Raw genomic sequence first — 15,976 nt, forward strand, 5'->3', positions numbered from 1 at the left:
GGTCAAAGACTGAATGTTCAAGCTCTATTTGCATGATGGTCAACCCACTGTGTGTTCCTCCATAGGAAATCACTGTTGGCAAGTTGTCTTGGAAGTGATTCCCTTTTTGGGGAAATTTCCCCTTCTTCAGGTTGGTATGACAGTGGAGTTGGTATATATAAGTTTCGGGGGGCTGCTTGCCTCCCACATTGTGGGGTGCAGCAGGGCTTGCCCCCCTGTAACATCACTTAAAGAAGTTTTTTTGACAAAATTTTATTGGCGAATGCAGTTTGGGGATTTCAATTCTTGGTGCATTTGCTTTAATTCACTCATAGTAGAAGCATTTTAAAAGCTGTTCTCTGTTTTTGTGGCACAGAGGTTTTGGATTAGATTGTATTAAGTAAGGTAGTATTTAAAGATCCACATCTCGCATGTGTACTTGCTTTGGGTGATATCCCCCAAAAGAAAATTAATACTTTTAAGTCTTTAAAAATATAAAAGAATGTTTGGACTAACACAGTCTTTGAATAGTACCTTGCTGACAGACTAATAGGTGACCACACTTAAACCTATAAAATAATGACACAGTTACTTATCTATTCTGAAGTACAGTTAGCAATAATATGTCTCACTTTAGTTATGTGCAAAGTAAAGATGTTATTTTTACAGTATTTGACATACATACCAGTAATATACTGAAAATGTACCCTGTGTACAAACTTTATACACACACACACATATATATATATATATATATATATATATATATATATATAAAATTTTGCAACAGCTGAAAAATTAAGATGGACAATTAAATAATCTAACACAACTCAAGTATCAGCTCAGAGTCTGTTATCTTATTGCTGTACAACTGAATGGAAAATTACTGGCTGACAAAAACAGTTTAATTATTTAGTTGACAAATATGAAGCCTCAGACAGCTTCAACTTAAGTAATCAATAAGTGACTGTAAACACAGTCCTAATTGCAATCACATTACTTTATCTGGAGACACATTTTGCAATCTTTATTAAGAAAAATGAATGCTTTATAGAAACTAATAAAGCAAGATGCAATAAGTCATGGCAGTGACGTGTAGATGGAATGAAAAGCTATAAGTTACTAATTATTGCTTAACACTTTTTAATGTCAACTTATGTATCAGTAATAAATTCAGCATTACATGGAATTAAATGACAAGGTTGCATTATTTTTGTTCTGTTTTTAGATTGAAGCTGATGGCCAAGTGCTCGGCACATTCTGTGGGCAGGAAAGCACAGACACAGAACAAATCCCAGGACAACAAATGTATTTTTCTCCTGCCCATGACATGACAGTTACCTTTATATCAGATTTCTCTAATGAGGAACGTTTCACAGGTTTTGATGCCCATTTTGCTGCTGTGGGTAAGTACTATTGCACCATTTGTTTACACAAAATATTTTTTCAAAAGGTAAAAAAATTAATTATTGCTAAAATAATCTAAACATACATCATGCCTGGGAATCAGAAAGGGCTCCTGCCAGCATTATGTCCTAACACAGGTAGCAAAACCACTGGCAGATGCCCTTTCAAAATCACAGAAAGAGCAACCAAAGTGATTCTACATGATCAGTAGAATCACCATGGTGGTCCATTTCCACAGCCATGCTAAATGTTAATAAGACATTCCAGGGGAGTGATATATGCTAATTAATCTTATAGTCTCCCCTAGTAATGCCTGGAGGAAGGGATTTACAAATTAGCACAGCCAGCTGTGTTAATTAACACAACCAGAATGCCATGTTCCTCCATTGATTTTAATGGTGGAAGAGAATGTGTTACAGGCAAGTATCAGAGAAGCAAGTATGTAGTGGTCGTGGGCGTGTGTCTGTTTATGAGTGTGGTAGCACGTGTGCATGTCTGCAAGGGTAAGAGTGGTCTGAAGTGAGTGTATATGCGTGTTTGTGCATCTGTGTCTGCCTGAATGCTCACAGTAGAGGGGATCATTACAGTAGGTGTGAATGTCTGTGTGTGTGTGTGTGTGTGTGTGTGTGTGTGTGCGGGGGGGGGGGGGTTGTGAATGACTGAGTATGCCCATAATTGTGATTGTGATCTTATGGCAGGGAACATGTACAGATGTCTATGAATGCACACGTGTGTGTGTGTGTGTGTGTGTGTGTGTGTGTGTGTGTGTGTGTGTGTGTGTGTTTGCTTGTTTTGTTTTGTGCTTCTCATAGCTCTCACGCCCATGAGGAAGATTTCTAGATAAAGCCAAAAAACTGGTGGGCAAAATGCCCACGATTCAGAACAATTTTTAAATATTTACTTTAATTCACTTAAAAAGTTACCAGAAGAATATATTTTGCATCAATATGTTTTCTAAATAGTAATAAATATGAAAATTCTAACGTGGTGTTATTCACTGACTGCAATTCTCAGTGATTTATCAGAAATTCTACAGTTGTAAGGGGGTTAGAGCAATGATGTGTCTCATGCACAGTGGATAGGTATACAGCCTTTGAAAATGTGATGCACTGGCTGCCAGGGGACACAACTGCAGCAAAGCGTTTTTTGCAAAAAGAACAGTGTGCAGTGCTTCAAATTGCAGGTCTGTGTTTCCAAGTGTCACAATGTGTTGGTGCACTTGATAAATGTATAGCTTTACGCTGTACTTCCAACCTTGACATCCACTACTTATGTGACCACAACCATCAACACCACTGAAAGTAATTGATATGCAGTCTACCAGCCTGTGACATATTCTTTCATCTGCCCCACTGGATTATTTGCCTCATCATTGTGTAATGCAGCATATGACCCACTTCATGAGGCATGCATAGAAGCCTCTAAATTAGCCTTTGTAGGGCTGCTGTGACACAATTTTTCCTGCCTCACACGCCTTTCTCACTGTTTTCTGTTTTGCTATCTTTCTCCTTTACAGTATGTTATCATCCTTCCTTTTGGTGAACATGTGATCTTGATTAGTAACAGGGTAAAATGTATCCAATCTTATAGTTTATATCAGGTCATCTTTTATGTCCTTTCTGTAAATCATATGTTTCATCTGTCTCTCCCTCATGTACTTATCCATTTTTCCTTCTTTTTCTTGGCTGCCAGTCATTTATCCTCACCCTGCCTTCTTTACATTTCCTACCTTCATGACATGATCATCTTCCTATATATCTCTGCATTCAAGATTGAATTCATTGTAGACTGTACTGCTTAACCAGCAGCAATCTATCTTTAAAGAGAATTTTCAGCAGAAGACATTTGCAACACAAGCTAGAAACTATGCCCCTCACCTCCACCTTGCCAGCTCATATTGGCCAAACACAGTGAACAGTATTATTGTTTTTATACTAGTATTATTGTTATTACAAGCTTCAGGAAAGTTTAATATGAAGACAATAATGGGAGAAACAGGTACTTTTGAGCATGCAGCTAATTGCAATCATCTACATATCTCTGACCCTAATGTGGCAACTAGATATAACATACGGCTTTGCAGGATACTAATAAATGGACAGCAAGAGAAGATGAGGAAGAAAAGGGCACTGGCTGTAAAAATCTGAATATTGTATATCAGACAAAGGAAGAAAAACATATTCAGTGGCAATAAGTGTGCAATACCACACTAAAACAACATAGTATAGATGGGCATGTCTTATATGATGAAGAGAGCAGCAGTATTGGGGAAGTAACATTTTTTTGGAATTTTTAGACTCACAAAAGTGTTCAAATAAAGTCACAGAGACTAGATAGCCAAATTAAAGCAGCATTTTTTTCAGATATCTGCAGTTTTATTATTTTTTCCTCGGGAAAATATCAGTTTAGAAACTTTACCAAGTATATTGTTAATGCTTTGATCATCATTCTATAAAATTTGGTGGCATTATCTTAATATTTTCCTGACAAAATAATTTGGAAACTTACTAGGAACCTGTGAAGCTGAACAATTTAAAAATCTCATTTGGCCTCTTTACTAAAAAAAAAAAAAAAAAATCTTAAAACAAATAATGACCACACTTCCAAAACGTTCCTTTAAAATGGATAGTTTCCAAGAGAACCTGGATAATTGAAAAGAAAATAGTCTTAAAGAAATAGATATCTTAAAAGAAATTATTCAGCAGCAGCAAATAAAATCACATACATCAACACTACTTTAACAGATATTGAAGGAAGACTTAAAGAACAACAACAAACAGATTTTCTTTGGATACAAAATGCTTGGCTAAAGAATACACTTGATTTTGAGAACAAAGAAAGAAGGTGCAATATTATAATTTTTGGCTCAACAGAAAAGATGGAAATAGACACTATAATAACTTTCTTATAATTTTATCTTGGATACCAAAATTCCTAAATCTCCAGGAAGGACTTTTTTATGGCATTGAAAGAGTCCATCAGGCAATAGATAACCAGCTACACACTAATTCATTAACTCCACTGAGGTCTGTAGTAAAGTTTCTTTCTTACCTGGATAAAGAACTTGCATTAAAGACGGCTTGGTCAAAAGCACCTTTAAAATATGATAAATTCAGTATGAAAACTGGCAATTACTACTCAGCCAAAACCATTGAATTGAGAAAAAAATGCTGGCCATTGGTAAAATTGCTCAAACAAAATAACATTAAAACTCAAGTAATCTTTCCAGCAAACATAACCATTTATCTGATGAATGACTCTAGGACTTTTGATAACATAAAAGAAACAACTTTTTTATAAAAAAAACAAAAGCAAAAACAAAACAATCTACAGGCTGTCAATCACATAGACACTCATATGAGATAATTTAATAATAATGTTGTACTTTGGTTTAGATGATAAAAATCTTTCCTAAAAACACAATTTTAAGTAATAAAAAATAAAAACAAAATTCTGTTTACAGGACTACAATAATAGCAACATTTGATTTACTCTGGTAAGTAACATATAAAATATTAATAATATCTGGATGTCCTTCAAGGATGCATCTGCAGTCCTTACAAATGGGTTGTCCTGTCGTCAGGCAGCCCTTCGGTCGGCCGGATTCCAAAGTCTGGGTCTGGCCTTGGCTGGTGTCGCACTTCACCCGACGTCATAGCTGCAGTTCTTCGGGTATAAAGGCATCAGCCAACGCCATTTTCCTCAGTCTTTCTTGCCGCGTGGCACCCGAAGCAGAAGCTGTTCGCAAGTGCTGGTCGGTCAGAACCAGAGATTACTACTACTGAAGACTTCTAAAAAGCTAAGTACCCCGTTGGGGACTCTTTCTTGCCTCAGCCGATGTCAGAAAAAGTGAATAACTGTTTAACTTGTGGGAAACAAATACCTCATAAAGATTTCCACTCTTACTGCTTACCTTGCTTAGGCCCAGACCACGACGTAGCAGCTTGTCTAGCCTGTGCTTCTTTCAACCGACGGACACTTAGACGTCGGTCGGAATTTGCTGAAGAGTTTTTTGGCTCCGCATTTGTTTACATTATGCCGTCGGATCCTCCGACTACGCAAATTTCTAAAAAGCACAAGGAAAAGGACCGACACTCGCGGTCCGCGGTTTCGGCAAGCCAACCGCGAGTGGCTCGGTTTCGGCTGAAACCGACTCCACGGTTCCTCCTTCGGCCGAAAACTTACCTCTTACCGAGGCCTCATCTAGTTTGGCTGAATTTGCTACTGAAATCCCACCTGCTCTTGCAGGTTCACAGGATTTATCTGACACTATCCCTTTGGATATATCCACCCCTGCACGTGGGGCTGCTAGGCCTCCTGCATCCATGTCGATTAAGGCCTTTGCCAGGGCTAAAGCAGCAAAAACTACCAAAACTGTGCCTGCTAAGACGCCCTCTCACAGGCCTAGCTCTAGTTCTCAAATGCTTAGTCTAGCAGAGGATCTCATTTCTTTGATCCGGGGATCCCAACCACATCCAGACAGGGCCTCTCACCCACCTCCAGAGAAGAGGACTAGAGTAGAGCCCCCTGAGCCAGTTTCTTCAGATGACCCCTCTGATGATTCAGATAATTCAAGCCCTCCAGAGGGCCCCTTTTCCCCTTATGAGGACTCTGATGCAGAAGAGTCCATTCCTTCTGCCTCTCCGCCTGAGGAATTTTCCTTTGGGGAAACCTTGCATGCTATGAGGGAACAATTTCAATGGCAGGGCCAGGATTTTTCAGACTCTAGAAAAAGGCTTAGAACCTTTTTGCATTTGCCACAGCATAGGCCTTTAGCCATTCCTCCAGTACTTACTGTGGTGGATGATGCATTTAATGATGCTTGTACTGCTCCTGATTCTCTACCTCCGGCCCCGGCTAAGCCCGATAGGTACTACAGGGTTCCGGACACACATTATCATTTGTATAAGGCCCCTTTTGCAGATCCCGAAACTATCTCCCAGGGACCCAGGGCTGTAGCAGCTACCTCTGCCAAGAACCCCCTCCCCTCTGAAAGGGAATCTAGGGCCTTAGAGAGATGGGGTAAAAAAGTTTACACTTCTGCTACTCTTTCAGCTAGGGCCTTGAACTGCCAATTCCATATGATTCAGTATCAGGAATTTATGTTATACCAGTTAACTAAAAAGCTAACCTCTGATGAACCATTAGATAAAAAATCTGTACAGGAAATGGTACATAACATTCAGCAGGTCAGTAATCATTCATTAAAATGCGGCTGTGATGCACTGGAAGCTTCCTTTAGATCAACCATGACTGGCACAGTTATCAGAAGGCATGCATGGTTAAAGGAGCAGTCCTTGCCAGACCATGTTAAATCAAAGCTCCTAGATGCTCCCATGGATAAGCTCAATTTGTTTGGCTCCCCTGCACAGCAGGTGCTGAAGAAGGTGGAAGACAAAGCAAAATCTGTCCAGACAGTCAAGGATTTCTTGCAGGTCCAGCCTCCCAGGTTTAGCAGAAACTGGCCTTCCAAGAATTGGTCCTTTCCAGACACCTCCAGAGCTCCGAGAGGCAGGAATAGGCACTCAAGAGGCAGGGGTCAATCCAGAGGTGCCTACAGGGGACGTCAGTGGCAAAATAACAACCAGCGAGGTGCAGCCACAGATCCAGCCACCACTACTTCCACAGGACAATCACAGTGACTTGGCTCTGGCACCGCCTACCAGGGAACAACTAGAAGCACCCTTAGGCGGAAAGCTAGCCTTATTTTCAGTAAACTGGCATTACATCACAGGAGACAAATGGATTTTACAGACAATAGACCAAGGTTATAGGTTTCACTTCCATACTCTACCAAGGAAGAGAGGAATGCCAAACCTACCTCCAAATCAGAAGACAGCAGCTCTAGAACAAATAACTCACTTACTAAGGATGAGAGCTGCAGAAAGGGTACCATCCATGGAACAAGGGCAAGGATTCTACTCCAGACTCTACCTGGTACCAAGAAAAGAAAACCAATGGAGACCTATTCTCGACCTGTCCGCTTTAAACACATACCTCATTGTTCCAAAATTCAAAATGCTGACCCTACAGCAGCTTCTTCCCATGCTGGGCAAGGAGTCTTGGCTGGTAACTCTAGATCTCAAGGAGGCATACCTGCACGTCCCCATACGACCAAATTGCAGAAGATACCTCAGATTTCTTGCAGGATCAGAGCATTATCAATTCTCAGCATTGCCCTTTGGCTTATCTACTGTGCCCAGAGTATTCACGAAATGCCTGGCATCAGTAATTGCTCATTGCAGGCTTCAGGAATTCAAATTTACCCTTACCTGGACGACTGCCTGTTACAAGCGGACAACAAAAACAAATTAACAAAAGATTTGGAAAGGGTCATTCATCTACTACAAGCCCTGGGATACACAGTCAATATAAAAAAGTCAAGGCTGATACCATCCAAAAGGATAACCTTCTTGGGTGCAGATCTGGACACATCAAAACAAATGGCATTCCTGACAGTAGAAAAACAGGAGCAACTCCCTCTCTACTTCATGGCATTAACAAAGCAGAACCAGCTAACAGCAAGAAAAGTCCTGCAAGCCCTCGGTTACATGGCATCCTGCATAATATTGGTTCCAAATGCCAGACTGCATATGAGAAAGTTACAGTGGTACCTAAGGAATTTATGGTCTCAGCACAAGCACAGCCTAGAAACCCAAATTCCAATAATTCCATGCCTGAAGCAAGAATTCCAATGGTGGGCTCAGGCCTGTCAATTAAACAAGGGACTGCCCTTCCACAACACTCAGCCAAGCCAGGCCATCACAACAGACGCCTCAGACCTCGGTTGGGGGGCACACATGCTGGACAAGTGCATACAAGGCTTATGGACTCAAGACCAGCTGCGCCTACACATAAATCAAAAGAAAATGCTGGCAGTAAAACTGGCAATTCAGGCATTCAGACCATTTCTTCAACAGGGTCAACTGCTGATAAGGACGGACAACACCACAGTTATGTGGTACATCAACAAACAGGGAGGCACACATTCATACCCTCTATGCCGGATGGCAATGGACCTCTGGAATGTGGCCCTGACTTTCAACATTCAGTTACAAGCAATTTTTGTGCCAGGAAAAGAAAATATACTAGCAGACATTCTAAGCAGAACTACCATGGATGCTCACGAGTGGATGCTGCATCCGGACATCTTCAAAACCATTACAGGGAAATGGGGACTACCAGAAATAGACTTATTTGCATCCCCACACAACCACCAACTGAAAAAATTCTGCACAAGGACGTACCACCCACTTGCTTGGAAAGTGGACTCCCTATCCTTCAGTTGGAAAAACCTGACAGCATATGCATTCCCACCTCTACCTTTGATGCACAAGGTGCTATTGAAGATCAAAGAGGACCGTCCAAGGATCATCCTGATAGCTCCAGACTGGCCAAGGCAACATTGGTACCCATTACTGAGGAGCATGTCTCGAGAACAAATATGGCCTCTACCCCTTGTTCCCCTGCTGTTAACACAGAAAAACTTCAAAACCCTACATCCAAACCTGAAAACACTGCAGCTGGCTGCCTGGAGCATTGCATAAGACCAAATAACCCAGATTTATCTCAGAGGGTTAAAGACATTATCTTGGAGGCTCACAGACCCTCAACAAGAAAAAATTATTCAGCAAAATGGAAAAGATATCTCATTTGGAGTACTGCAAAAGGAGAAAATGTGGCACTGGTAAACATAGCTAATGTCCTGGAATACTTGGCAGAGCTCTTTCACAACGGCCTGTCCTATTCTTCCATTAAGATTCATGCATCAGCTATTTCAGCAGAATACAACTTGGATCCTCCAGTCTTCTCACATCCTCTACTCAGGCAGTTTCTGAGAGGAATTAAAAATGTAAAACCACCTAGGAAACCACCATTGCCAGCATGGGACTTGAACTTTGTGTTAGAAAAGTTGACACTCCCTCCTTTCGAACCAGCAGCAACAGCAGAATTACAGTACTTATCATGGAAAACTGCTTTCCTGCTTGCAATCACTTCAGCAAGAAGGGTATCCGAGCTACAGGCATTAATGGCAGTACAGCCCTTCCTGATCTTCCATCAAGATAGAGTGTCCATGAGAACTAATCCTACTTTTATGCCAAAGGTGGTCTCCAGGGTATCTTTAAATCAAGCTATCCACCTACCTACATTCTTCCCCAACCCACAGAACAGGGGAGAAAGACTGTTGCATACCTTGGATGTACATAGACAATTACGTTACTACCTGGACAGGACCAAGAGCAATAGAAAAACTGACCAGCTACTGGTAGCATATGCAACAGGAATGGAAGGAAAAGCAATTTCGAAACAGACAATCTCCAAGTGGATAGGAAATTGCATTAGATTTTGTTATTCCTACCATGGGAGGAAATCTCCAGGAAACATCAGGCCTCACTCTACAAGGGCTACAGCCACTACCACAGCTTTTTTACGAGGAGTGGCTACCAAAGACATTTTAGAGGCTGCTACTTGGAGCTCCGTGCATACATTTGCCAAGCATTATAATTTACCTTTATACTCCAGATCCTGAGCAGGTTTTGCCACTGCTGTTTTGCAAGGGATCTTAACTACACCATAATCTTTTTTCTCCTCCTCCCCCAGTTTGGCTATGGTATTCTACCCATTTGTAAGGACTGCAGATGCATCCTTGAAGGACATAGTACAGTTTTGTACCTACCATAAATGTAGATGTCCGATAGGCATGCATCTGCAGTCCGGATTACCCACCCTCCTTCCCCTCTGTGGTACTCCTAGGGTATTTGCCCATCTTGTAGCTAGCTGGGGGAATCTATTATGGTGTATTTGTTTGTATATATGTACATACATGCTTATTTTTTGTTTGCTCTCTACTATTTGGAACCATTTGCATTTTTCCAAATTTAGCCTTCCTAGAGGGCACCTGGCATCTGGGGCAAGAAACACTGAGGAAAATGGCGTCAGCTGATGCCTTTATACCCGAAGAACTGCAGCTATGACGTCGGGTGAAGTGCAACACCAGCCGAGGCCAGACCCAGACTTTGGAATCCGGCCGACCGAAGGGCTGCCTGACGACAGGACAACCCATTTGTAAGGACTGCAGATGCATGCCTATCGGACATCTACATTTATGGTAGGTACAAAACTGTACTTTCTTTCTTTCTTTCTACAGTCATACCATCCCTTTTTACTGTTTACTCACCTAGCTATTTGTTGTGCTTCATATTCTATTAATCATTTAACTATGAATATATAAAGACTGGTGAAGTAAATGGATGGATAAGTCTTGTTCTCTGCAAGTGTGTAATATATGAAAAGTAGTTGAACCCTTTAATGCCATGCTTATTTAATTTGTAAACTAGTTTTATAATTACTTCTTTTAAAAGGGAAAAGAAAGAGAAGAAGAAACTGTAATAAGTTTCTTCTTCTTCTTTTTCTTCTTTGATTCTCTTTTTCCTTCCTGCACTCTGCATGGGAACAATGAAAAGTACCCCCCGACTCACATTTTACACTGTCCTGCTCATGTAAAGTTAGCATCTACTGATGCAAAGTTTCCTATGTAAGTTATTACTCCATGTCAAGAATAAAGCATCAAATTACAGTACTCATCTTAAAATATATGCGGAAAACATGAAACTGTGCTTCATAAACTTATACACATTTATTACCGTATAAGAAACTTCAAAATGTCACAACAGGTTGTGCCATAATGTGATTTGGCACCTTTTCACATTGAGATAGACTGCACAGTCTTTTTTAGTAGGACTTTTTTTTTTTTTGTTTTGATTTATAAATGCTCCAGCTACTCAAGGGAACATAAATTACATAATGTCTGCTGTTTATCAGATACCTAGTTTGTACTATGTTACAGGAGAGGAACAGGAAAAACAAACACTTCTTCTTACACTTTAGTAATGGTCCCTTGTCTTTTCCTATATTCTGTTTCTTTCCATCATCACATAGTAAAATTAGATTTGTTATGCATGTTTTGCAAGTTCAAGCTCATTGCCGATGCACAGTAACATTTGGTAAGCTTATCTAGATATATAAGATATTATTCTAACATAGCATGGAAGAAAAGGGAAAAAAAAGAGGTCATAATTTAAAGCAACATTTGGCAAACAGTGTTGTAAAAACATGTTACATACTAATACAGATGGCAGTTTGTGCTTGCTACTGATTTTTATCAGTGAATCAAGAGATGATATTATTTACTGATATTTTGGTTACATGAAAAAAACATTAGAACACATGTTATATGACATATATGCTCATTTGTGATGCAGAATAATATTAATACTTGGTATACTTAGATATATGTTAAGATATCAGCCTAACCTAGCTTGGGGAGAAAAAAGGAAATCATACCGTAAAACTCCACTGCCATTCAATGTGCGGACAAGGTGATCCGCTGTGGCGACCCCTAACCGGGAAAAAGCCGAAAGAAGAAGAAGATATTTTAAAGTGATTGTTTGAGGAATAGACTTACAAGAAAATATTACTATATTAATAAAGATGACAACTCATATTTGTTATTGCTTTGTGTCACTATAGCAATCCTGTATGAAGGAATTTGTTTAGATATCAACATATGATGATACACAGTAATAAAATGAAAATATAAAGAAATAATTGACACCTGGATTGTTAGTGGTGTAGAACTGCATATAAACAACATAGTTTAGAAGTCTCATCACAAGAGAAGAAAAGTAAAGAAGGACTTATTATGATTAGTCCCCAAAAGGGAAAGCATTGATAGTAGCCAATGATAATTTGATTAAATAATAAACAATTGGAACATTTATGTTACTTTTTAGACTTATCATTCTCTAGTTTCATAAGACCTCAAATAAAGCACATATGCAATGTTAATTACTAAGTAACCAAAATCTCTTATATCATCAAAAATCAATTAAAATATTGTTATTAACTGGGTTTAATAAATTTAAAATAAAAAAGAAAATGCATTTTACATTCTTAAGTGAAATTTAAATATTTGTAACTGTCTTCTTAGTGTAATTTGACAAATATTTAATGTTATAATAATTAATAAATACATACAAAATCAATTTATTTATTCAAATGTAACCTGAGATAAACTGTAGATTTGTTCTTTTTATTCTCCCTTTGCATTTACTACCCTTTGTGACAGGTATGAGACAAGTCAATAACTAACCAAAATGAATTAATGCCATTTTTCTTTATTTCTTCATTTTGTATCTTTTACTTTAATAAACTGCTCTTCATCTATCTTTAACATAATGCAGGAAATAAGAAAAAAAAAGAAAGAAAATAGTTCCGTGAAGATGATCCAGAACTGCAGAGCTCTAAGACACTTCTATATTAACAATATGGTTAGATCTTAGTTTAATATTCTAGCAGGGTTCTTCTTACTTCTAGACTAGGAATTTAATCAACTCCATATACCTAATGGCATAAATTCTTAGCAAATTTAATTTTCATTGTAAAATTCTATACATGCTTGAAATACTTCATTATGTCAATAAAACAAATATAACAGGTATTTTTTTCATAAAATTAATTATAATTTACTAACAGATTCTACTATTTTTTGTTGTAGATTTAACATTTCTATTGATAAACTTTAAAGAATTAAATACCTTAAACAAGAATAAATGTGAAGTATCTAAAAACAAACAGGTCACAGATAATTGTTCTTCAAGAAACTCATTAAATATTTACATAAAGACAGTTGAAAATCAACCCAATATACAATCTTGGCTCAATCTACCTTTAAATGCAAAAGAAGGAGACTTATGATTCTATCGAAAAATGATACACCATTTACACACATCATCTAAAAATATGAAGATCAAAATGGATTATTATCTCTTGTAGTCATAAAATATAATAATAGACTACGCACACTAGCTAGTTTATACTGGTTCCCAAGGATGGGGGTGAATCTAGCCAGAAAAATGCCTAGACATTTTAACAAATAAAACTAAAAGTAATTTAGTCATAGGTATTCATTTTTATTGTGTATCAAATGAGTTAAATGATAATGCTCCTAGAAACATAAGAATCACTGTAATGACAAAAGCTCTAAAAATGGATAGAAATCTTTACATTAAAATAAACATTTGACATATGGAAACATAAATCTTTAGTTGTAACACACTATTCTTATAAATATGGTTCCCAAACGAGAATTTATAGAATCCTAAATTCATGTGATATTAGTCCTAAAATATTAAATTTCAGTATAAAACCAAGTACTATGTTGGATCATAATGTCCTTATCTTAAAATCTGAAACAGATTTTAAAGGATTACCAATAATAATAAAAATTCCCACTTGTATTACTAAATTAAAATAAATCAAATCATGGCTTCTATCAAAAATTGAACTCTTCATGTAAATTAACAGTTCAGAAGAAGTTAACAAAATCATGATCTGGGACTCATTTACACCTTATATAGTTGGCAAATCCTTAGCATAGTATAAAAAAATAAGAGAATGGGATAAAAACTTGCAAGACATTCAAAACAAATTACAAGAAGCTAAACCCATGTTTAAAGAAGGAACTAAGACTACAAGAAATTATATAGAAACATTGAATAAGAAATATACAGCATTTTATATCATAAACTGTCCTTAGGAATAGAAAAAGTAAAAATAGCCTCACGTGCTGTGTCACCAAAGTACATACATAATCAATCTAGAAGAGTAAAAATACAGATTTGATGTAGTCAGAATACTAAAACATGTGCAGATATTGGGAAAATAGTGAAGCTTTTAGACATAATTATCATAAAATCCAGAAAAATGACTCTTTTTACACAGACATAACATCATATATTGATAAAACCGTCTTAGAAAAATATAATCTGCTCAAATAAATCACCCTTAAGGAAATCACCAACAAAATAAAACATCTTAAACCAAAAAATAATCTGGTGTGTGTGTATATATATATATATATATATATATATATATATATGGATTAATTTCTGAATTTTATAAGACCTTTTCCCAAAATGTACATTTTTCATAAAATTCTTATAGTGATACAGCTAAAATAAGAAATTTCACCTTTGTGAAAATGCTCATTAATAACACTAATTTTTAAAGAAAAAAAATTATGCTCATGTTATACACTTATATCTTTACAAAATATTGACTGTAATTTTTTAATGCCCATACTAGTGGACAAATCAAAAGAACTCATCATACATATAATGAATATTGATAAGCAGGTTTCATATACAAAAAACAAACCTTAGATAATATTAGAAGAATAATAACTCTTATCAGTATCTCAATAATATTGTCTTGATATTGAAAAGTCTTTAATTTACTAAACTGGAACTACTTATTTAATGTATTAGAATTATTTGAGTTCCATTCACAATGTATCTCTCTCCTCAATATATGTATCTATCTAGCTATAAGATAACAAAAAATCAGGGACATTCTCTTCTCAATCTATTCCTTTTAGCAAAGGTATTAAACAAGGAAAACAAGATTTGACCTTATCTCCTATTGTTTTTAGATTAACCATTACATTTCAGGCAATGTCAATCTGTTCCAATATAAAAATAAAATGAATAGAAGTAGCTAGCAACTACAACTCTAACATTATGCCTTTGGAAGATGATATTATTGTAAGTACTCTGAATTCTAAAGAATCAACTGAGGAATTAAAATTAATGATAAAACAGTTTGAAAAACTTTCATGTCTACACTTTAATAATATAAAAATCAGAACTTCTTTGTATAAATAAACAATACAAATGTCATAAAACAACATCCTAGGAAAGGAATCAATATTTTTAACATAGTTGTTACCATCGTGAAAACTTTAGAAGAAACTAAAGATACAAATTATGAAAAATTTTAATTATCATATCTAACTTAATCCTGATGTGGAATAAACATATTCTCTCTTTTGAGTACAATTAATAAAATTGATCTTATTTCCAAATGTATTATGCATAATTCAACTTTAACACATTCCCCAAATAAAATCCATCTAACCAACTTAATACTTAATTATTAGTCTTTCTTTGGTTCCTCAAAAATCCAAGAATAGCTCTTCAACATCACTTTAAATCTTGGGATTTTGGAGGCATCACTATTCCAAATTTAGAATATGATTCAAAAACAGCATTTTTTAAAATGTTACTAGACTGGTTAAATGGCAGTTATGACTAAAATTGGAAAATTCTACATTTTATACTTTTCAGCCTCAGTAAAATGAAAATAGATACCATGTATAAAATAAATAAAAATGGGCCAACTTAACTATGTAATTATTTTAATATAATATTTGCATGCCACCACAATCAAAAATGTCAACCTTATTTTAAAATAATGTATATCCAACAAGCAGTGCAACACCCCACAGAACAAATGCCTCGCTACCAAAATAGAATATGAGAAACAGTCCAAACATACAAAGGTAGCAGAGGCAACCAATGGCTATATAAAATATCAGAACTCATTCTGTAAAATCACAGATAATTTATTGTGCACAACAGGTAAGCGCTTTCACATTTGCTTCATCAGACCATAAAATGCATAAACCCCAATTAGCCATTTAAATATACCTACGAAAATGCAATTAATCAATCATGATTCAATTATGTTA

At 36.7% G+C, this 15,976-nt stretch overlaps 1 protein-coding gene across 5 annotated transcripts in view; it reads left to right on the forward strand.

Moving 5' to 3' along the window:
• Positions 1-15,976, forward strand: part of MASP1 (MBL associated serine protease 1) — a 1,330,562-nt gene that overhangs the window by 278,030 nt on the left and 1,036,556 nt on the right. For all 5 annotated transcript variants that reach the window (XM_044070394.1, XM_044070395.1, XM_044070398.1 and 2 more), the window contains exon 3: positions 1,208-1,385. In XM_044070394.1, coding sequence (XP_043926329.1) covers positions 1,208-1,385 — 178 coding nt within the window. The remainder of the gene's footprint in view (positions 1-1,207; positions 1,386-15,976) is intronic.

The sequence above is a fragment of the Protopterus annectens genome, chromosome 4.part1 (assembly GCF_019279795.1).
Source record: "Protopterus annectens isolate FY-2018-M chromosome 4.part1, PAN1.0, whole genome shotgun sequence".
Classification (NCBI taxonomy): Eukaryota; Metazoa; Chordata; order Ceratodontiformes; family Protopteridae; genus Protopterus; species Protopterus annectens.